Source organism: Neofelis nebulosa, chromosome 2 (genome assembly GCF_028018385.1).
Source record: "Neofelis nebulosa isolate mNeoNeb1 chromosome 2, mNeoNeb1.pri, whole genome shotgun sequence".
Classification (NCBI taxonomy): Eukaryota; Metazoa; Chordata; class Mammalia; order Carnivora; family Felidae; genus Neofelis; species Neofelis nebulosa.
In genome coordinates, this window is record NC_080783.1 from 157,512,618 (window position 1) to 157,534,715 (window position 22,098).

The following is a 22,098-nucleotide window of genomic DNA, read 5'->3' on the forward strand; positions in this document are numbered from 1 at the left end:
AAGAAGACATCCAAATGGCCAACTGACACATGAAAAATGCTCAACATCACTCATCATCAGAGAACTACAAATCAAAACCACAACGAGATACCACCTGACACCTGTCAGAATGGCTAACATGAACAACTCAGGCAACAACAGATGTTGGCGAGGATGTGGAGAAAGAGGATCTCTTTTGCATTGTTGGTGGGAATGCAAGCTGGTACAGCCACTCTGGAAAACAGTATGGAGTTTCCTCAAAAAACTAAAAACAGAACTACCCTACAACCCAGCAATGGCACTTCTAGGCATTTATCCACAGGATACAGGTGTGCTGTTTGAAGGGACACATACACCCCCATGTTTATAGCAGCACTATCAACAATAGCCAAAGTATGGAAAGAGCCCAAATGTCCATAGATGGATGAATGGATAAAGAAGATGTGGTGTATACACACACACACACACACACACACACACACACACACACACAATGGAGTATTGCTCAGCAATCAAAAAGAATGAAATCTTGCCATTTGCAACTACGTGGATGGAATTGGAGGATATTATGCTAAGTGAAATTAGTCAGTCAGAGAAAGACAAAAATCATATGACTTCACTCATATGAGGACTTTAAGAGACAAAACAGATGAACATAAGGGAAGGGAAACAAAAATAATATAAAAACAGGGAGGGGGACAAAACAGAAGAGACTCATAAATATGGAGACAAACTGAGGTTTACTGGAGGGGTTGTGGGAGGGGGATGGGGTAAATGGGTAAGGGGCACTAAGGAATCTACTCCTGAAATCATTGTTGCACTATATGCTAACTAATTTGGATGTAAATTTAAAAAAGAAAAAAAAAGAATAGCACCCAAGGAGGGCACAGCCTCAATACATCACTGTCATGTAGCCACACTGCTTAATGGACAAGAAGAATTTTTCAGAAGCCAGCAGCTTCAGAAGAGAATAGAGAACCAGGAGTTGAAAATGGGCTAACCCAGGAAAGGATTTGTTATATGCTATGATTCAGTGACTACCATATACACTGCCAAAATTCCCTTTTCTGAATAGGAGCCTTTATTTCACTTCTCCTGGTCTTGTTCTTCCACTCTTTATTGGTGGCAGGGAGGGAAGACAACTTGATGTTTAGTCTGTAAGTGGCTGAAGAGTCTAATCTGGACTTAATGGAGAGAACTGTACATCAAGTAGAGATTCTTGACTTTTGATCTAGACGGTGGGACCCTGGTTGTTTTCCTTGGGGAGCGAGTGAGTACATTCTATGTGTAGGAAGAAAAGTGCATGCCAACATTTGAATGGCCAGAGAGGCAAACTGTGGCAGAAGCTGCTAGTTAGTTCTCCAATGTTCCATAGGAATAAAACTGTAGCCAGGCACCTGGCTGACCAGCTGGATTATATTTCCCAGCCTGCCTTGCAATTACAACATGCCTAACGAAATTCTTAATGCTATGTGAGCAGAAATGGTAGATGCCACTATCCAGATCTGGGACTTCAGACCTTCAGACCTTCATATTCTCTTCCCTTCACATGCCAGTTGGAAGCCATGTGTGGTGACAACCCTGCTTCGACCATACGAATGATGACAGTGTCCCAGGAGATGGCAGAACAACAATTTGGAAGGAACCATGGTCCCTAAACGACCTCAAGGAGAAAAGCTGCCCAGTCAATCTGGACTGTTCACATTGACACCATTCCCTAGGAGAAAAAATACACTTCTTTGTCCTATATGCCACTTAAATGTTAGTTTTTTTTTTTAATTTGTTTGTTTTTTTACAATGGTAAGACCATTGCTAGTATATGGCTGAAATTGGAAATCCATGTCTTCCTATACCCTGGACCTGTGAGGAAGTCTTGGGGGAAACTTCTGCACACCTGTGTATACATGTCCACACGCACACACAAAAAATAGCTGGTTAAAGAAAAAATTTGAAGAGTTGTGGTATAATGAAAATATATATTTAGTCTTTGTCCCTAATTCCTGGCACGGAGCTTCTAAAACCTTCAGAATTTCCTGAGTGCTAGTAACATCTTTTGTTGTTCTTAATGAACAGCTTCTGACCATACCTGAATCTAAGCTAATAAAGTGATTCTGGGCAGGGCCCAAAATAGCGTCAGGATGGGGATTTGTTGGCAGAGAGATCAAAATGATATTAGAAGGTGGGAACTTCCAACACCACTCCTTGATCTCCAGGAAGGAGGTTAAAGACAGGGTTAGAAAAATTCTTCAACAATTAACTTTGGGGAGCTTTTGAGTTGGTGAACATGTTGAAGTGCTGGGTGGGGGGGGGTGATGCACCCAGATAGAACATGGAAGTTCTACATTCACAACCCCACACCATGCCCTACACATCTCTTCCATTTGGCTGTTCCTGAGTTGTACCTTTATAATAATCCCCTACATGTATGTAAAGCATTTTCCTGACTTGGCATCAAAACTGACAAAGGTGTTGTGGGAACCCCAGAATTTGTAGGTGACCGGACAGAAGTACAGGTGGCCCTTGGACCTTGTGTCTGACCTCTGAAGTGCAGGCAGTCTCATGGGACTGAGCACTTAACCTCTAGGGTCCATACTAACTTGGATATTTAGCATCAGAGTTGAATTCAATTATCAGATATCTCATTGGTATTGAGGTTTGGAGAACTGGTATGGAAAATCTGCACACTTTTGGTGTCAGAAATGATACCAGAAAAAAAAAAAAGACACCACAAGAGCTCAAGCCTACATAGGACATGGAATAATCAGGGCTGACCCTAACAGTTTGCTTTACATAAACACCTTAAGCTTTGCCTCTGCACCCTCTGAACTCTGGCAGCTCAGCCATGGGGGCATCAACCTCAGCACAACTGTTCTGCTTATAGAGGTCAAGATCCTCTAGACTATTACAATGCCAACCTAAGAAAGATGTTAAATTGGACTTTTCCAGCCTCAAATGTATGGTTGAGAACAGTAAATGCAAGTGACTGCATATTCTACAGAGAGATACCAGACTGTCCTATAGAACTTCCTAACAGGTGTCCCCAACCAGTATTGTGATGCTTGGCCCATCACCTGAGGCTGTATGAGAGAAGGTGGAGATAGATCAGGTATCCAGAGAGTTGCTGGAGAGTTATGTATTTCCCGCCCCTTGCCCACTACTGGCCCCACCATAAGCCACAATGGGAAGAATTTCAGGAGTCTGAGACATCACTTTGGGTTTCTGAGGCTGAATCAGGCCCAAGCAGATATGTGTTAAACTGAATAAAAAACTGAAATTTTTATTTTATATTGGACTGTTTTTTTTTTATTAAAAATTTTTTCCAGCTTTACTGAGATTTAATTGTGGTCTGGGCTTTTTAATACCAGAAAGCAACACTATCTGTTAATATTTTAAAGTGACCAGGAGAGCTTTGAGGTCTGCCTGAGTTATTATTCAAGGGAGAAGAGAGAGATTCACAGTATATTTGAAAAGCAATAGAGAGAAAAAAATCAAGAACCTTTTTCTGCTTGTGGCTGCCAAACGCATGTCATTCAATACATAGTTTGAGTGGCTTTGAGTGGGAATGCCTGCCTGGCTATCATGCTTCCACCAATAGCCAAGAATCATGCAGAACGGCTGCCATAGCACCCATTTTCAACAGCAACATCAGGTGACACAACAGCAACAACGAAAAAATTGATTTTTCTAGTTTTTCTCTTGTCAGGGATGGAGCAATTAGACCAAGCCCTTAAACTGAGAAAGCATCAGAGGTCCTGGACTACTGTGGGGAGAGGAAAGCCTGAAGAGGGGAGAAAGACACTCCAGCACAACAGATGTCCCCAAACAGTCAACCTGAATATTCAAAGAGAGGCTTTATGAAGCTGTCTTCTGGCCTTGAACTGCCTAAATCCATACTTCTTTTATATAATACATAAATTTACATCTTATTTGACTTTGTATCCTCTGATATAATATCTGTAATATGTTAAAAGCCTATTTAAATAAGTAAGAAAAGATAAACAAGTTCAGAGACAAAATAGGCAAAGGAAAGTAGGTGATTCACACAAGAAATACAAATGGTCAGTAGAGTATCTGAAAATATACTTTAGTAGTAACTTAAGAAATGTACATTTAAAAGCTGAAAGACTACTGTTTCTTACTTATCAGGTTGGCAAAAATCTTAAATATGAATTGTATCCAGTTGGAAAGGGTCTGGAGAAATTTACTCTCACTCAATATTGATGGGACTATAACTTAGAAAAAACTTTTTGGAGGACCATTTGGAAATAGCTATGAAAAATTTTAAATGCATTTCTATATGACCATGCACACATGTACACACATGGGTGTGTGTGTGTTTAACATACAGAATATGGCCTAGATGGATATATAACAAGCTTTATAGTATTTCTATTTCTCAGGAGAGAAGGGCAGTGGGATGGAAGTAGGGTATTAATGGACGTTTACTTTTTTTAAAAATTTTTTTCATGTTTATTTATTTTTGAGAGAGAGAGACAGAGTGGGAGCCGGGGAGGGGCAGAGAGAGAGGGAGACACAGAATCTGAAGCAGGCTCCAGGCTCTGAGCTGTCAGCACAGAGTGCGACGCGGGGCTCGAACCCACGAACTGTGAGATCATGACCTGAGCCGAAGTCGGATGCTTAACCAACTGAGCCACCCAGGCACCCCAATGGACATTTACTTTTTTTTTTTTTCAATATATGAAATTTATTGTCAAATTGGTTTCCATACAACACCCAGTGCTCATCCCAAAAGGTGCCCTCCTCAATACCCATCACCCACCTCCCCTCCCTCCCACCCCCCTGGATGTTTACTTTGTACACCAGGACTTAACATTTTGATGACCACATGTTATTTTTGTAATTAAAATTTTTATATGAAAAATCAGTCACCTTGGCTTTTCAAAGATTAAATATACAAAGTATTTTAAGTGATTTATTTCCCTTAAAGATATATGTATTAGGTTTTGAGCGTGCATAGTCTACTGAAATTTGTGTAAATTTGGGCAAACTGAACCCTACCTTGTAATAGGTAGGTGGTTTAGTATTGTACACCCCAGTGAAGAGGGCTTCCTTATTTGGTAACAATGTAGATATAGGGTGATGTTTTATTTTTGCTGGGCAGTATGGAACAAGCTTGTTTTAAGTAATTAAAGATTTTAAAAGATCTTAGAAAAAGTATTTTGAAATAAAATTTAGAGAGATTTGCATTTTTTAATAAAAATAACGAATTCTATTATTAGTTTATATCTCTTCTTTTTTGGCAGAGACTGTCTCCAATTTTTAGGCATGTCTGCCAAGGAAATGACCTTCTGCCAACCCATACTGGGTACTTGCCTGTCTGAAGACCAGAATTCACTCAGAATAACAGCACATCTTCCAAGAAATCTTTTTTTTTTTAACCTCAAAATTTTATACAAAAGTAGGTCATTTAAAATATAAAAAGACATTCTTACTTGGTCCTCAAAAGATAGAGCCTGGGCAACATCTCTTGGAAATCCATCGATAACAATGCCCTCTTCATCAGGTATTTGCATCAATTTCTGTTTTATTTCTGTAATTGTTGTTTCCTTTTATAAATAAAAAAATATAAAAACCCACAGTTAGTTAAACTTACACTCACAACTGGTATAAAAATCTTCACAGAATAGAAACAAATTACACAGCAATACCTGTGGGGCCAATTCTCCAGTTGTAATTATTTTGGCAATAAGACTCCATTTCCTGTTGCTGCTGGTACTGTGGATCTTCTTTCTCAGTAATTCTCCCACTGAAATGTATTGGAATCCATAACGTTCTGCGATTTTCAAACTCTGAGTACCCTTTCCACTTCCTGGACCACCTACCATTTAAAACAGGCAACATTGTGACCTTCTGATACAATAAGAAACTCCTTTTTGTACAACTAACTCCACCTTGAGATGCAGAATCTAGATCATAGTTGCAGGGTGGGCAACTTTACACCTGTGCCATTCTCAGCGTTAACCTCTAAACGCAGAGCAAGTATAGACTTAGCCAAGGAAAGCACAGAATTATGATCAACTTTATTAGATGAAAAAGACACCTTTTCCTTCACCTATTTTAGTAAATAACTAATTTAGAAAATTGGACAATGCATTTAAAAGAAATCATTTCTTGGCCTTCTATGTAAAAATCTCATCTTTTTTCCCTCTCTAATCAAAGAAAAACTAAGAGATACAAGAGACAATGATCAAAATAACAGAAATGTGTTCGGTGCCAACAAGGAGCGACATTTAGTGAAATGTAACAATTATTTTTCAAACCAAAGGCACATCAATATTGACACAACTTATTTAAAAAATTTTTTAACTCTGTTCCTGTGTCTCCTTGCTTCATCTCCTTTAAATTCGAAAGAAGTTTTATGCGATGAATATGCAGAGTGGATGGAATAGGTCCTTAGAACAACTTCATAGAGCTCATGATAATTTTGATTGCATGATACATTAGTATGAGATAATTAACATTTTGCAACCTTACTCAATACTAATCATTGGTAATCATCATTTATTTTTTAGAAGCTTAAGTACTAAAATAATTATAAAATATATACCTCAGATTTTATTTCCAATCACATTAGATTATTTTAATTTATATTTCCAAACAACCTAGACTGACTGGAATCTAAAGTCTGAACAAATTTCTAAATAAAGCACATAGCAATCAGCACAGTCTGATTTTGATTTATTACTTCTTGATGATTATCAAAATGAAATATTTTCAAGCACTTAAGCATAAGTTATTGATGGTAGACAAAATGCTTTTAAAGGTCAATGTCTAATAAGTAATGAACTGTTTCGGTAATATTCACTGAAAATAATTATACTTTATTAAGCAATATTGAAAATAAAAATTCAATAGAAAAGTGAGTTGATATTGTCCCTACTAATTCAATGTCAAGTTTTGGCAGGGATTAGAAGTCATTTAATACATAATTACTTAGTGATTAATTTGTGCAAATAATGTAAGTAAAAAAGGACAGGTGTTTTTTTTTTTTTGTTTTTTTTTTTTTTATTTATTTTTGGGACAGAGAGAGACAGAGCATGAACGGGGAGGGGCAGAGAGAGAGGGAGACACAGAATCGGAAACAGGCTCCAGGCTCCGAGCCATCAGCCCAGAGCCTGACGCGGGGCTCGAACTCACGGACCGCGAGATCGTGACCTGGCTGAAGTCGGACGCTTAACCGACTGCGCCACCCAGGCGCCCCAGGTGTTTTGTTTTTTATAAGAGGGGTTCCGAGTGGGTAGACTTGCCTGTCCAGGGCTTATTTCCTCTTTAAAAATTTTAAAGTGCAGGGGCGCCTGAGTGGCTCAGTCGGTCAAGCATCCGACTTCAGCCCAGGTCATGATCTCGCAGTTTGTGAGTTTGAGCACCGCGTCGGGCTCTGTGCTAATAGCTCAGAGCCTGGAACCTGCTTCAGATTCTGTGTCTCCCTCTCTATTTGCTCCTCCTCTGCTCACACTGTCTGTCTGTCTCTCTCTAAAAAAATAAACATTAAAAAATTGTTTTTAAATGCAGAATTCTAAGATCAACTAATGAGAATCATTTCTTAACACCCATACCAACTAATGTACGGCTTTCACTTTTTTATTGCTTTATGAACCTTAGGATAGGAATTTGTTTACATTTTTAACCACTCCCTTTCTAAGAAACTCTAAATCTTACCCTATTAGATTTAATATTATGAACTACTCCTAAATTAAATTCATTACTTTGCAAAATTTTGGTTCTAAATAGCTGTTTTTGGCCTATTAACCTATGTGCAAATCATGGATTGGCTTGAAGTAAAAATTATATGAACAACTCTATCAAATTTAAGCTAATTTGATCCCTGAAGCATGAATGTTACCGTTCATAAACTATATTTCCACGCTTTATCTCACAAACCATCAAACTAAGAGATTAAAAATCCCACTGAATTAAAAAAAAATCAAATATGCTAAGAAAGTTATGGCACCTTCAAGAAAAAAAGTTTGTCAACTCATGGAAGCAAATAGCAGACAGCACAAACACATGATTAGCACAACTGAGAGAGAATAGCTTTAATTTATTATGAGTTTGATTAATGAAGCTACCTAACAAATTAATTTTACTTTCTTCTCTCTGAAACCAGAGTGAGCTTAATCTTTTTCTATTTATTTATCTCTAATACTTATAAATATTAGAATCCATCTAACTCTTAGATTTAATAATTATGTTAACATAAGAGAGATTCATATCTATGCCGAGAAGGCTAACTGTAAAAAAAAGTCTGCATCACCAGAAGGGAAATTTTCTTTATTTGAATGTAATACCATGTGGGTATCTGTACCTCTTCCACTCCTTTTTTAGGCTAGTACTAATAAAAATTTGTAAGATTCAGGTACAATTATTTTATAATTTCTCAAAAGTCATAAAATTGCCCCAATTTTCTCAGATGGATTTGGCTTTTCCTTTCTTGTAATATCTCAGTGTTCTAAAAGTTATTTACACTCATTGGTTCTGCATCATTCTTGGAATACATAAAACTTTATAGTGTATAAGTGTAAAACCAGAATCACGCTTGTGGGAAGCAAGTTGATTTTACTGAGTAAAAAAGATTTGTGGAGTTCTTCAAAGCGGAGGAGGTTTGAAGCATTTATATCTTCTTCAAAGATCTTAGTTTACTGAAATATTTTAGTCATTTTCATATAAGATTCGCAATACAGAAAAAATTCACATATGTGTTGTTTTACTCGAGAGCATTTTGGTATTACACCTTTTTCATGTACAATCAAGCCTCCATTTGTTTGTCCAATTAATAATCAATATTTTAGTAACAGCAAAAAGAAAAATAAAATTGAAAGAATATTTCATTATTAAATTGTGAAATAATTTCCGATTATTCTTCACCTGTAGCATAAAGCATTTCTTCATCTTCTGGGTAAAGACCTCAAGCTTTTTTTTTTTTTTTTAATGTGTTTATTTATTTTTAAGAGACAGAGAGAGTGCAAAAGCAGGGGAGGGGCAGAAAGAGAGAGGGAGACACAGAATCAGAGCAGGCCCCGGGCTCTGAGCTGTCAGCACAGAGCCTGACGTGGGGCACAAACACATGAACCGTGAGATCATGACCTGAGCCAAAGCTGGACGCTCAACCAATTGAACCACCCAGGCACCCCGGACATCAAACTTTTAAGCACACAATGCACAAAATTCCATTTTCAAGAATAGAAAGATATTTATGGCAAACGGTGGCTACCATACTCTATAAGAATAATGACTTTAAAAAACCCAGTTTCTATACTGTCTTTCTACAGGGGTGCCTGGGTGGCTCAGTTGGTGAAGTATCCAACTTTGGCTTGGGTCATGATCTCATGGTCCATGAGTTCGAGCCCCATGTCGAGCTCTGTGCTGTCAGTTCAGAGCCTGGAGCTTGCATTGGATTCTGTGTCTCCTTCTCTCTCTGCCCCTCCCCCACTAACACTCTGTCTCTCTCAAAAAATGAATAAACATTAAAAAAAATTATACTGTCTTTCTACAACATTATTTTAAACAGTAAGGGCTAAATATATTTGCAGTTTCATTTTCATTACACTTAGAGATGTACCAATGTCACTCCTTCTAGTCTGGTGAACTTAGATTCTTGTTATAGCTTGGTGTGTTTATTTGCATGCTTTCTTCCTAATTGTCATCATCATTATATCTTCTGGAAACAGTACTTCTTTACATGGGCTGTATTCATTTGCCCTCTATTAACAATTACTGACTAGAATAGCTTTGAACATTTCACACTAGATTTTTGCTTTTGGTCATCTCTGTGAAAGCTGAGTCAAATTGGAAAGTGAGACAATGATCACATATTTACGTGTTCACAGGTCTTTTCATGATTTTTACAGATTTTGAGGAAGTTGGGATTTGCAAGAACAGTCAAAAATGCAATTTATGAAAATTAAACATTTCGCATATCTGTTTTTTGTGCAATGGTAGCAGACTGATATTTTCATACTTATTCATAGAAATAATTTTAAAAATTAACTGTTATTATTATTTTGATAAATACTCAAATGGTAGGTGCTCTGTAAAACACTATGCTACTAGATTTGCTGGTCTGAAACATCAAAATTCAGACTTTATTTTAGGTGCCAGTTTGCTACAATGATGATTCATTTATATGTGTCTTTACCAACATATTATTATTATTTCCCTTTAAGGTTAATAGTGAATAAAAATTCAATATGTTGAGTAAAAAGATAAAAAAGCCACATCGTGTTTAGAAAACTTCTACCATAGGACAATAAATATTGAAGAGATTAATACTTTCAATTCATTGTAGACAATTTCTAGGACATTGTAATGAGAGTCTATAAAAGTGGAATAGGCATTAGATTATATAATTATAACAATTCTGTTTTATGAAAAATTACACTAAAATATTTCCATCTACTGTCTCTTGAGCTTTTGTTTCTATTGTTTGTCATTATCCAACTCAGTATTTGCAAATAAACATAATAAACGTAATTTCTTGAAATGTAAACATATAAGCAAAGATAGCGATAGTATAAGAATTTTACTTTCTGTCCTCATACCTATGACAAGTATGATTTTTGGTCGAGGTCTAGTAGGATCAAAAACATCATACTCCTCAATTAACTCTGCAGTCTCGGAGAGGTCTGTATCACTTTCTATGGAGAATTGATGGATTGGAGGGAGACGATCATACCGCCGATATGGAAAGTTTGAATTTTCAGGCATCACTGCAAAAGAGTAAGATAACTTTGAAACGGGAAAAAAAAGCATAATAAAACAGATTTTGTACTAGCCAATTAGCAGAGGAAAAATTTTAAACTAAATGAGTTTGATTTTTTCAACTGAAGAAGACCCTATCCTACAAGTGGCCTGCAAACTTTTCTTAAAGGGCCAGACATTCAATATGTTGAGATTTGAACAGTCTCATACTCAAGTTGGCTATGGTAGCAGAAAAGTGATCAAAGACAATATATAAACAAATGGATGAGCTTGTGTTTCAATGAAACTTTATTTATAAAACCAGGTAAGGAGCCTGACTCAGGGCATGGGTCATAGTTTGCCAACCCCTGTTCTGGAGGAAACTTCTTAAGCACTGCCTAATCTTACTTGGTAGTTTGTATACATCCTGATCTCTGCAAATGGTGCTCCCTACAGTTTGTAGTATAGAATCTCACAACTCTCACAAGTTCACAGCCGCTAACTCGTTATTAGCTAACAGCTAACGTGTTGTTCAAGGCTCAACTGTGGTTCACGTGGTCATGGCTCCTTCCTCCCTCACCCTAAGTGTCAGTACTCTGGGAGGCACAGAGAAGCCCTAACTACCCAAAAGGCACCTGCACAAAAGAGACAGGAAGTCACTTGGTCTTCCATGAGGGATTTGGCTGTGGGGACTACTGGATTTTAGCATGGCATAATGCTCACATCTCTTTCTGGGGTGTTGATCAGGTAGAACTGTTCATTCTCTGTTGATACAATAAATGAGCTCATTGACTGCTAACCCACTGGACTCACTTCAGTTCTATGAAAAGAGTAGTCTGAAATGATAGTGATTATTCTTTAGAAAATTCTAGAAAGGGTGTATGATAGGAAAGGTACTGACAACGGTATCCTGTTCTGCCTTGAAATTGAATTGCTACACCCAACACGACAAAACTCTCAGCATTATCCTCAATTAGTTTCTTCCCTCACCACTCATATCTACCGCCATAGACTTTATCTCTAAAATGTATCCCAAATGCATATACTTTTCTCCATCTCCACTATTACAACTTTTCCCCAACCACCATCATTTACCTGGACCACTGTTATAGACTCTTTACTGGTCTGCCTGCTTACAAGCTTGTGCCCACAATCCACTGCCTGAAATACTCTTCCTGATGCCATCCTATGGCTGCCTGCTGCTTACCATTCACACCTCAGCTCAAATGACACCTTCTATCATATGGCTTTACTGACTTTTTAATCTCGAATAGTTAACTTCAAGGACATCACTCTAGTAATGCTCTACACAGCATCTACTACTTCATCATCTGAAAGGTGTCTATTAATTCATTGTTTGTCTTTTCCCATTAGAATGTTCAGTTCCACGAAGGAGGGACTTACTTATCTGGAACCATATCCCTGGGATCTAGAACTATCTTGGCACATAGTCAGTGTCCAATAAATATTTGTTGAATTAGTAACAAAGACAATAGCCTTGCTGAAATAGTTGGTTTCCCATAAAGGAAAGCCAGAAGATGGGTAGGCAGAGTGTGGCCACAGGGTGGAGGAACTTGACCACCAGGGTAAAGGGTTTAGCTTCAATCTAGTAGAAAGCCAGTGGAGATTTGGGGGATGGGTGGGTAGAGAAGTGACATAATAAGATATGAAATACATTTTTTAGGAAGATTAATCTGGTGGTGGTTAGAATAAATTTAAGTGGGGAGATAAAGAGAAGAAAGAATAGCAGCCAGGAGTCAGCAGGGGTCAGGAGTAACAGGTGAAAAATGAAGGCTTCAGTTGGAGGGGCAGCATGAGAAATGACATGAGTGGTTGGGTATGAAGAATATGGTTAGGGTTGGGATCTGTGACATGAAAGAAGGTGACAGTCCAAAAAACAATTGCCAGGGTTCAAGTCTAAATGAAAAAAAAAGAACACATTGCATTTAATATGCCATCTTTCTGCTCTCTCTTTTCTGATCCAGAAATAGTGGGCTTCTGTATCATAGCCTCTTCCTCTATGTTAGGAACTCCTGTTCTCTGTTCCCTGGTATATACTCAAACTCCTCCATCCTTCTCTAGCTAACACCTACTCAGCTTTCTGTCTCCAAGCATTAGCATATCAGTTCTTCCAGGAAGCCTCCCTGAACCCTAGCCTAGGTTGGATCTATTCCCCTGTTAATATGGTTGATTTTATAGCACATGGTATTTTCTATAGCACCCATTGTACTTCTGTTTACATATTTTGTCACCATTAATATTTTTTATTCCATAGTCAAAATAATCACCAACTTCATCATTTTTATTTTATTTTTTTTAAATTTTTTTTAACATTTATTTATTTTTGAGACAGAGAGAGACAGAGCATGAATGGGGGAGGGTCAGAGAGAGAGGGAGACACAGAATCTGAAACAGGCTCCAGGCTCTGAGCGGTCAGCACAGAACCCGATGCGGGGCTTGAACTCACGGACCGGACCTTGAGATCATGACCTGAGCTGAAGCCAGACGCCTAACGGACTGAGCCACCCAGGTGCCCCCATCATTTTTATTTTAAAAATTATTCCTGATTAATATAATTTTATACAAATTCTTTAAAAAAATAACCTCAGCATTATATTCTATACCAAATTTTTATGTATATATATCATATATATAATGCATATGCATCAGACTTATATAGGGTGTCTATCTATACTCCTACAGTATTTACGAAGCATTTCTTTTTAATTTCTTTTAAAATTTTATTTTTTGTTTTTCAATTGAAGTATCCTTAACATAGTGTTATATTAGTTTTAGGTTTACAATGTAATGGTGCAATAATTCTATACATTTCTCAGTGCTCAGCAAGACAAGTAGACTCTTAATCCCTTTATCTATTTTATCCACCCCCCCCCCAATCACCTCCTCTCTAGCGAGCATCAATTTTTGTCTGTGCTTAGGAGTTTGGTTTTTTGTTTGTCTTTTTTTCTTTGTTAGTTTGTTATGTTTTAAATTCCACATATGTTTTAAATTCCACAAATCATACAGTGTTTGTCTTTCTCTGTCTGGTTTATTTCACTTAGCATTATACCCTCTAGGTCACTGCATGAAGGCAGGTACCATGTTTGTTCTTTCTTGGTGGCTGCATCCTCAGTCCTAAAAGAATGACAACAGTAGTGCTCAATAAAATGGTCATTTTAATGGTCAACTGACTCATTGACTGACTTCATGGAAATAAGAAAAGGAGAAAGGAGTGCAGGTACTGAAGCAAATATGCTACACTTGTTTTTAAAAATCTTGAGTATAAGATGACAATGAGATATTCCAGAACAGAAGCTCTATGGACATTTGGGACTTTGGGACTAGAACTCTTATTTATAACAAATTATTTGTTCAATTGTTTGGCAGGGAAAAAAAGATGCTTATCTCACATGTATAGTAAAATCCTTTAAAGAAGTATCAGTCAATAATTTATCCTTGCTTTTTATCATATTTTTATGTATGAAAGTAATTTGTCTAAATGGTTAAAATGTTTTATTTCATAGAATAATTTTTCATAATAACTATATATTAGCACAGCTATGTCAATATTTCAGCAAAGTATGCATGAATCACCTTTTATTTCTACAAATAATCATGCTTTAAGTTACTGGGAACTTACCAGTTTTCTTTAACTTAATAATATATTCCATAAATTATAGCTAAAACTTACATAGCACAAGTGTGTAAACCATTTGATAAAATAAATTTTATTACAGAAAAGTCTATTTAGAAACCATTTTCTGGGGCGCCTGGGTGGCGCAGTCGGTTAAGCGTCTGACTTCAGCCAGGTCACGATCTCGCGGTCCGTGAGTTCGAGCCCCGCGTCAGGCTCTGGGCTGATGGCTCGGAGCCTGGAGCCTGTTTCCGATTCTGTGTCTCCCTCTCTCTCTGCCCCTCCCCCGTTCATGCTCTGTCTCTCTCTGTCCCAAAAATAAATAAAAAATGTTGAAAAAAAAAAAATTTAATAAAAAAAAAAAAAAAAAAAGAAACCATTTTCTGTCTTTTAGCATGTGTCCTAGATATAGGAAGGTAATAAGACATTCTTGTCATCATAATACATTGAAAGGTTCTATTTGATGATTAATTAAAAGATCTCTGAGTAGGAATTCTGGTAAAGTATTATTAAGTACCGAGATTCTAAAATTAACAAACAATTTTAATTCTAATTAAAGTTAAATCCACATTTTCCATTCCTGTTTAAGCTTATCCTGCTAAATCAGGAGCTCCAACTTGTCATTTGTGTGCCCAATATAGCCTCAAAGATGGGTTTTGTTCAGCTAAACATTTTCCCAAAATTTGTACATGACTGCCTTTAGACAATGACTGTTCTCTCAAATTTGACCACAGTCCCCACTGTTCCCTATTACACACTTGGTCTGCCTGGCTTCTATGTATCATCAAGTCAAGTAACTATAAAATAGAAGCATTCAGGCTTCATTTTGTTGCAAAACAGTCACTTTGTATACCCAGGCTGAGAGCCACTTTTTTATTAATGGAATGTTATATGCTGTTAGATTTAAATTTTAAAAGGCAAGAATATTTTAGACTAAATCCAGTAATACCTGAGGTTTGTTAGTGCTTTAAGGCTAAACCTTAAAGCAGCTCCCTAAACTTATCTCACTTGATTTAACAAGGGCATGGGTCATGTATTTAAGATTGAGCCAGATTCCACCAGTACGACAACACCCTGGGAAGTAAGTTAGCTGTCTTGGGAAAGTATATGAACACTTCAAGCCCATGAAAACATCATTTTGTTCACTGAAGCAGAAATTTACTAAGTGGTGTGCCCCAGTGGTAACTGGCACTTAACACTCAGGCCTACATGACCAAGTGATGATTCCTGCATGAAGATGTCTCTGAAAAAATGTTGTTTCTGCCTACCCTTTCTGTATGTGTTTCTTCTTTTTAAAATTTTTAAAAATGTTTATTCATTTTTTGAGAGAGAGATGGAGACAGAGCATGAGTAGGGGAGGGGCAGAGAGAGCGGGGGAGACAGAATCCCAAGCAGGCTCCGGGCTCTGAGCTGTCAGCACAGAGCCCTACGTAGGGCTCAAACCCACGAACTATGAGATCATGACCGAGTCAGACATTTAACTGACTGAGGCCCCCAGGCACCTCTCTGAGTGTGCTTCTTAAAAATTAACACACTATGTCTTTTCCCCACACTGCATGCAAATAAAATCTAAGTGACTCATGTAAATAAAACAAACTAAGGCTTATCTCCCTTTCGTATTTACTACAAACACTATAATACTTGTATTACAAATACTTCAAATTCTGTCTGTCTGGCTAAAACTTTTCACGGCACAATTTTTGAAAATGGTGCAAATTTTGAAAATATAATGATCTTGGCCACTGGGAAAGAATGAATTTAGTTTCCCTTGATTAGAAACTAAATTCCACTTTACACATACTATTATACTTCTTGATTTCATCCAGAGTCTAAAGGCTGGTTGGCTGATGTTGAACCACTAATTTTGATAAGCATGTATTTCAGAAAGCTATCAGAATATACTATGAACCTCCTCTAGTGAACTCTAATTCTTAGTTCCAAACTCTTCCTAAAATTGCTAGACAAGTTCATGTCTTCTACTTCTTTTATAGCAGCTAAATGCCTAATCTAATGTATTGAATTCAATAGCTGCATAAAAAATACTTGTTGGATTAACTAGTATAAACTTAACATGCATTTATGGGGATGCATTAATATGAACTCTGAGTTAGGAAACACATTATTCCAAGCTCTTCCCAGCTAATAAAAAAATGTTGAATTGTTATAGAATAACAGTTTTGTCTATCCATTTATTTGGGAAAATCTTATTTGCAATGTTAAGAAAAATTCAGTTCCCTAATGTAATTCATTTTGCAAAATATTGAAGGCAGAAGTATACAATTTCATTAAGCCTTTAGGGAAGTGCTGGACAGTGGTATGTGATTTTGTTCATCTTATCACAGAGGCGATTAGAATTAGGAGCAGAGAGAGTAATCATGTTCCAGGGCCAAGTATCTTTCCAGGTTTTTAGAAACCTAATAAATTAAATAAGTGCCTACAGTCTATATGGTATGTTTTAAAGAGAACTGCTGTAACTGTAAACTATTATTCTACATATACATTACCATTTCTTAGAAAGGATCTCCGTGATTGTCCTCCATTGAGCGGAGGTAAGGTCTTCTTCTCCTGGCTGACAAATGTATCCCACTTCACCTTGTCGCAGCCGCCTAATTCCTTGACTTTCTTTAAACAACTTTCCAAGTACTCTACTGGGTCTTCAGGCTTAGAACACATCAGTCCATTCAAAAGGCTCTGAAATACAACAACAAAATATGCCCACGTAAAATATGCTTTCAAACTACCTTTGTTAAAATAGTATATGTCTCATTGTTAAATTCTGGGTTGTTTTTGTTCTTTGCATTTTCTTTTAATGAACACGATTTGATTGAGTAATTAAGATAACCCCTAAATTCTTGACCAATTAACTTTTAGCTCAGCATTTTCTGCCTTTTAAACAATTCAGGCAACTACACAGTTTAAAATGGAGGCACCCTATCAAAGTCAGATAAAGTGCAGTGTGTAAAAATGCTCTAGTCATTATTCATCTTATTTCTACCCAACTTTTTTTTAAAGTAGGATTCATGCCCAGCATGGAGCTCAACACAGGGCTTGAACTTAAAACCCTGAGATCAGGACCTGAGCTGAGATCAAAGACCCGAGCTGAGATCAAGAGTTGGATGCTTACCCAACTAAGCCACCCTGGTGCTTCATTCCTACCCATTCTTAAAGGCTCCAAGCCTCAGTTTCTTCATTTGTAAAATAGGAGTACTAATATCTACCTCAGAGCGTTTTTTAAGGATTAAAAAAATTAATATTTGTAAAGTACATATTAAGGGCCTGACACATAGTGAATACCCAATAAATATTGGTGATTTTAGTTAATATTATTGTTACCAGGAAGTCTCCCCTAAGCTCCCAGTTTGGGTTGTGGACCTCTTCCTTTGCATTCCATATTACCCAGAAAAAAACATCTTGCCTGTCATTTATACTAAGACCATCAGTTGATGTGTTGGTCTCATATTCCAAACTGTAAACTCTTCAACAACACAGCGTAGGTCTCTTTTATTTTTCAAATCTCTAGCCCCTGACACTGTCTCTGGCACATGGTAGGTATATATTGGACTGTTTTGTAACTAGGGAAAAAAATGTATTCAAACCATAGCCTCAAGCTTTATTATTTGATCTATAATAAGTCACCACCATATCCATTGACATTACAGAGGAAAAACCTGGTGTCCGATATGTCACATGTACTCATTTCTAAAAATGCTACAAATTTGGAAATGCTGACTCCTGGGAACTGGACTGATGTGTAAAATATTTTCCTTTACAGTATTTCATGGAAAAAAAACATAGAGGATTATTATCACCAATATACATTATTAATGCACAACACACACATCCTTTGAAAGGCTGACATCTTTGCTAAATACAGTATTTTATTTTCAGGTTATTCTTGTGCAATTTTCTCCAAGTGGTAGGCAGTTCTTCCCAGGTATATTTGTTCTCTCAAATCCCAAATAGTGTGAGTTAGAATGTTCTGAGGAGCTCCACAGCAGAAGGAGAGGAAAATCTAATCTGGGCATTCACATTCAGTTTGTGTGTCATGATCTGTGTTATATACACACAGACACACAGACACACAAACACACACATTGTGTTTCACTCCTGACATTGCTATGTTAATATAGTTAACTGTGGCAGTGCTTACTCTGTCTTTGTATGCCTTAGTTTCCCCAATGCACTCTCAACCTTGTGTGGTATTATTATCCCCATTTTATAGATTAGGAAACCATGACATAGAGATATTAGTGAGTTGATTAAGGTTATTCAGCTAGAGACCTGTAGGCCCAGGATTCCAACTCAATATATTTTTTAAGTTTCTTTATTTTTTTTTGAGAGAGAGAGTCGGGGAGAGGCAGAGAGAGGGAGAGAGAGAGAGAGAGAAAAAAGAGAGAGAGAGAGAGAGAGAGAGAGAGAGAGAGAGAGAGAGAGAGAATCCCAAGCAGGCTCCACATTGTGTGCACAGAGCCCAACGTGGGGCTGGATCTCACGAACCATGAGATCATGACCTGAGCTGACATCAAGAGTCAGATGCTTAGCCCACTGAGCCACCCAGGTGTCTCCCAAATCAATGCTTTTGATTCCAAAACTAACATATTCCTCTCTATATATCTTGCAAAAATATGATATGGGATAAAAAGAAAATGCTAGATTATCTGTACCCCATACATAATCCAACTACAATAGGAATCACTCAAGGTCTCTCTTTTTAAAATCCCTATTACAGCCTAAAAAGAGTGAACATACTCAATGATATTTTTTTTTTTACTGGAAAATATATATTTCCAGCCTCCCTAAACAAATCTGACTCAGTTAGATACATGTAGTTGTTTCACAGTATATTGATTCAATAGCAATTACTTAATTTAAAATCTACAGCTGAAGCAGTATTTTTGGTTTGATAGATACCTAATTGATAAACTCTGTATACTTAGAAACTTTGCATACCAATATTGTGATTTGACGGAGAAAATCCAGTTTGGAACCAAAGCATTTGGTTTTGCTGTCTACACTTATCACATGGAGAGCTGCCAGGTTTTACTTCCATCTTGTGCTGGTAAAGCATAGATTCTTACTGGAAGGACGGAGCCTCTGGAGCCTCTGCAGGTCACCACAGTAATCTTCCGTCTTCCAATTGTCCAAGATTGCACTTAAGTACATTGTGTTACTGCATTTCACCTAAAGGAATGGACTTCCTTCTCTGGGTGGGCACTATTTTAAAAAATCCCATCCACATGCAGAAAAACAAAACAAAAAGCATAATACCTGAATAAAAACCCCTGCCATTGTGTTTGCATCACACAGTGTAGATTTTCATGAACAAACTATCAAAAATCTCTGTGGTTACCAAAGAGAAAAACAGTACCCGTATTTATAAAGAAAATAGACATACTATTAAGCAGCACTTTGCCATAAGGAGACAGTCCTGCAGATGTTTCTAATTATTCTTTTAGAAGCACAGAAATGAAATTGATCTCAGTAGTAGTATTTATAACAAAAACCTTCAGCTCTTCATCTCTGTGTTTACTCTTTGAAAATTAAAAAAGAAAAGAAAAACTCTTTAAGAATCCTACCTACCTCCTAGGACCTGTCCTTACGCAACACCTTCTGATTCTTTTCAAGGCTGAGTAACACACTTGCTAGGTTTGAGCATCACACACGAGGCTTGTGCTCAGTGTGTGGTTTACCTGGAAACCTTGGCCTCAGCCCAACCTGAAACTGGTGGCTTACAGAGGTGAGATAAAATGAAGATCTGCAATTATGGTGGCCCATTTTAATGAAAATTTGGGAAAAATGGGCATAAAATTCTTTTTCCAAATGGTGTTTTAAAACTCCTTTTAGCAGAACAGATTCCCCCCCCCCCCAACAGGAGAAAGAACTCATGACCTTTGGTTTATTGGATCAGTCTACAGTCTATTATCTTTCAGAAATGGGGGGCCAGGTTGGTAGTATGGAATTTCTCCTTTCGGGGCTCCATCTATGAAGCTTGGCTCCCTTCCATTTTTTTTTTTTTTTTTAACCAAAGAAAAAGCACACAGAATTCAGGAAGATTTCAAAATGCAAATATGGAGAGAAGAAAAGGAAGCAAAAGACTCCGCGATGTACGCTGAGGTTTAGAACTAACCAAGGTTCCTTTACTTCATCCCTCAAGCCTCCTCTCCCACATTCCCAAAGTGGTCCTTATCCCCCGGGGGTCCTTGGTGGAGATGATGTTGTGATGCGGTCCGAAGACAGAGCAACAGGAGTCACGCCCGCCTTGCCGCTCCCTCTCCGACTTGGTTTCTCTAGGTGGGCCGGAGAAGGCAGGCGAAAGCTACAGCCGGAGAGGCGAGCAAAAAGAATGATCTCTTCCAAGGCAACGGAAAACGTGCTCAGGAGTTCATTCACCGAAAGCGCATAGCAGCGCTGGGTGCCTGCCACCCGGGAGGTAGTGCTGCACTCGACGGGTTTGGATTTGCGTTTTGCATCTTCATTCCGAGCTGCTTCCGTCCACACTTCCCCTTCACAGCGGGGTCCTGACCTCGCGGCGTGCGGAGGGGCTAGGGCTCTCGACCCCTACGTTTGGAGTCCTTGCTCGCTCCCGAGCGCCAGCGCACCCGCCTTGGCCTGGCCTAACCCCCACAGAGCGGGGCCGACGGCTGTCAGCAGCCCACCCTCCACATCCGAGGGGTACGCCGAGGGCAACCTGCTTCCAGAGCTCCGCTGGAAGACTGAAACTTGATCAAGTGAGATGCGGGCTTCTGAGCCCAGCCAGCGGACAAGGATCCCGGCAACCCGCTGGAACGGCGACGACGCCGGGCAAGCGGGAGAGCGAGCTTCTGCACCCCCCTTCACTTCTGTGCCCCGAGCCAGCAAGGTGGGACGGGGCGCGGCTTCCTCCCCCCAACCCCGGAGCCCCAGAGATGCCTTTCCCCGATCCTCCCGGCCGCCTGCCAGCCTTAGCCCCCTACCTCGAAAAGCTGAGGGATTTCCCTGCGGGCCAGATACTCCTTGGCATCGTTGGTGTTCATGGCTGTGCCGCGCGTGCCTTGGGGCGCGGGTGGGGAGGTTCCCGGGCTGCGGCGACCTGGGCTGGGGTTGACGGGCTCCGCGCAGAACACGGGTGCAGCCCTGGATCTCACCCGCAAACACTCCCACGCTCAGCTCTGCCTGCCCAGGCCAGAGCCCCCCTCCGCCTGTCCCCGGGGCCTGTGGTCTCCGCGCTCTCGCCGCCCCCGCCTCGCTGCTGGTCCCCGCGCCGGAGCTGCGGGCTTGGAGCAGCGGCTTTCCCGGCTCCCAGGCAGCGCGGCCACCAGAGGAGGGCGGAGGGAGCGGAGGAGGGCGGACAGCGCGGCGGACGCAAGGCAGCAGCCCGCTCGCCTCTCCGGCTCAGCGCGCCGCGCTCTGCGCCTCCCGGAGCCGGGTCTGCGGCTGCGGCCAGTCACGCTGCGCGGGCGGGCACGGGGTGCGGGGGTGGGGACGGGCGCGCGCTGGGGGCTCCCAGTCACACCACCGCCGGGGCGCGGCGCTGCCCTAAGCGCGCGGCCAGGGGACGCAGCAACCTGGGACCAGGTGGCCAAAGGAAGAGTCTAGGGGTTCTAGGAACCTGTCCCCCACCCCCGCCCGCCACCACAGAGTTACTCCTGCATCCCCTGGAGTTCTCGGGAAGAAACCTAATTGCTACAGAATTTGTCATGTATTCCTAAGGTTACCAATCTTTCATCACAGGGAGCTGGAGGTAAGGAGAAAAGGGGATTCCATGGTGTGGAATCCATCCTCTTAAGATAATTTTTAGACTTGGGGTG

The 22,098-nt window shown here is 39.4% G+C and overlaps 1 protein-coding gene across 3 annotated transcripts in view; it reads right to left on the minus strand.

Moving 5' to 3' along the window:
• The window catches only part of AK5 (adenylate kinase 5), a 264,187-nt gene extending 242,453 nt beyond the window's left edge, over positions 1–21,734 (minus strand). For 2 of the 3 annotated variants that reach the window (XM_058716926.1, XM_058716924.1), the window contains exons 1-5: positions 21,265–21,734; positions 16,816–17,002; positions 10,539–10,706; positions 5,649–5,818; positions 5,433–5,546 (exon numbers count right to left, since the gene is read on the minus strand). In XM_058716926.1, the coding sequence (XP_058572909.1) occupies positions 5,433–5,546; positions 5,649–5,818; positions 10,539–10,706; positions 16,816–17,002; positions 21,265–21,324 (699 nt within the window). In that variant the 5' untranslated portion in view covers positions 21,325–21,734. The remainder of the gene's footprint in view (positions 1–5,432; positions 5,547–5,648; positions 5,819–10,538; positions 10,707–16,815; positions 17,003–21,264) is intronic. The other variant, XM_058716927.1, reaches the window with a different exon arrangement.
• Between the last annotated feature and the right edge of the window lie 364 nt (positions 21,735–22,098).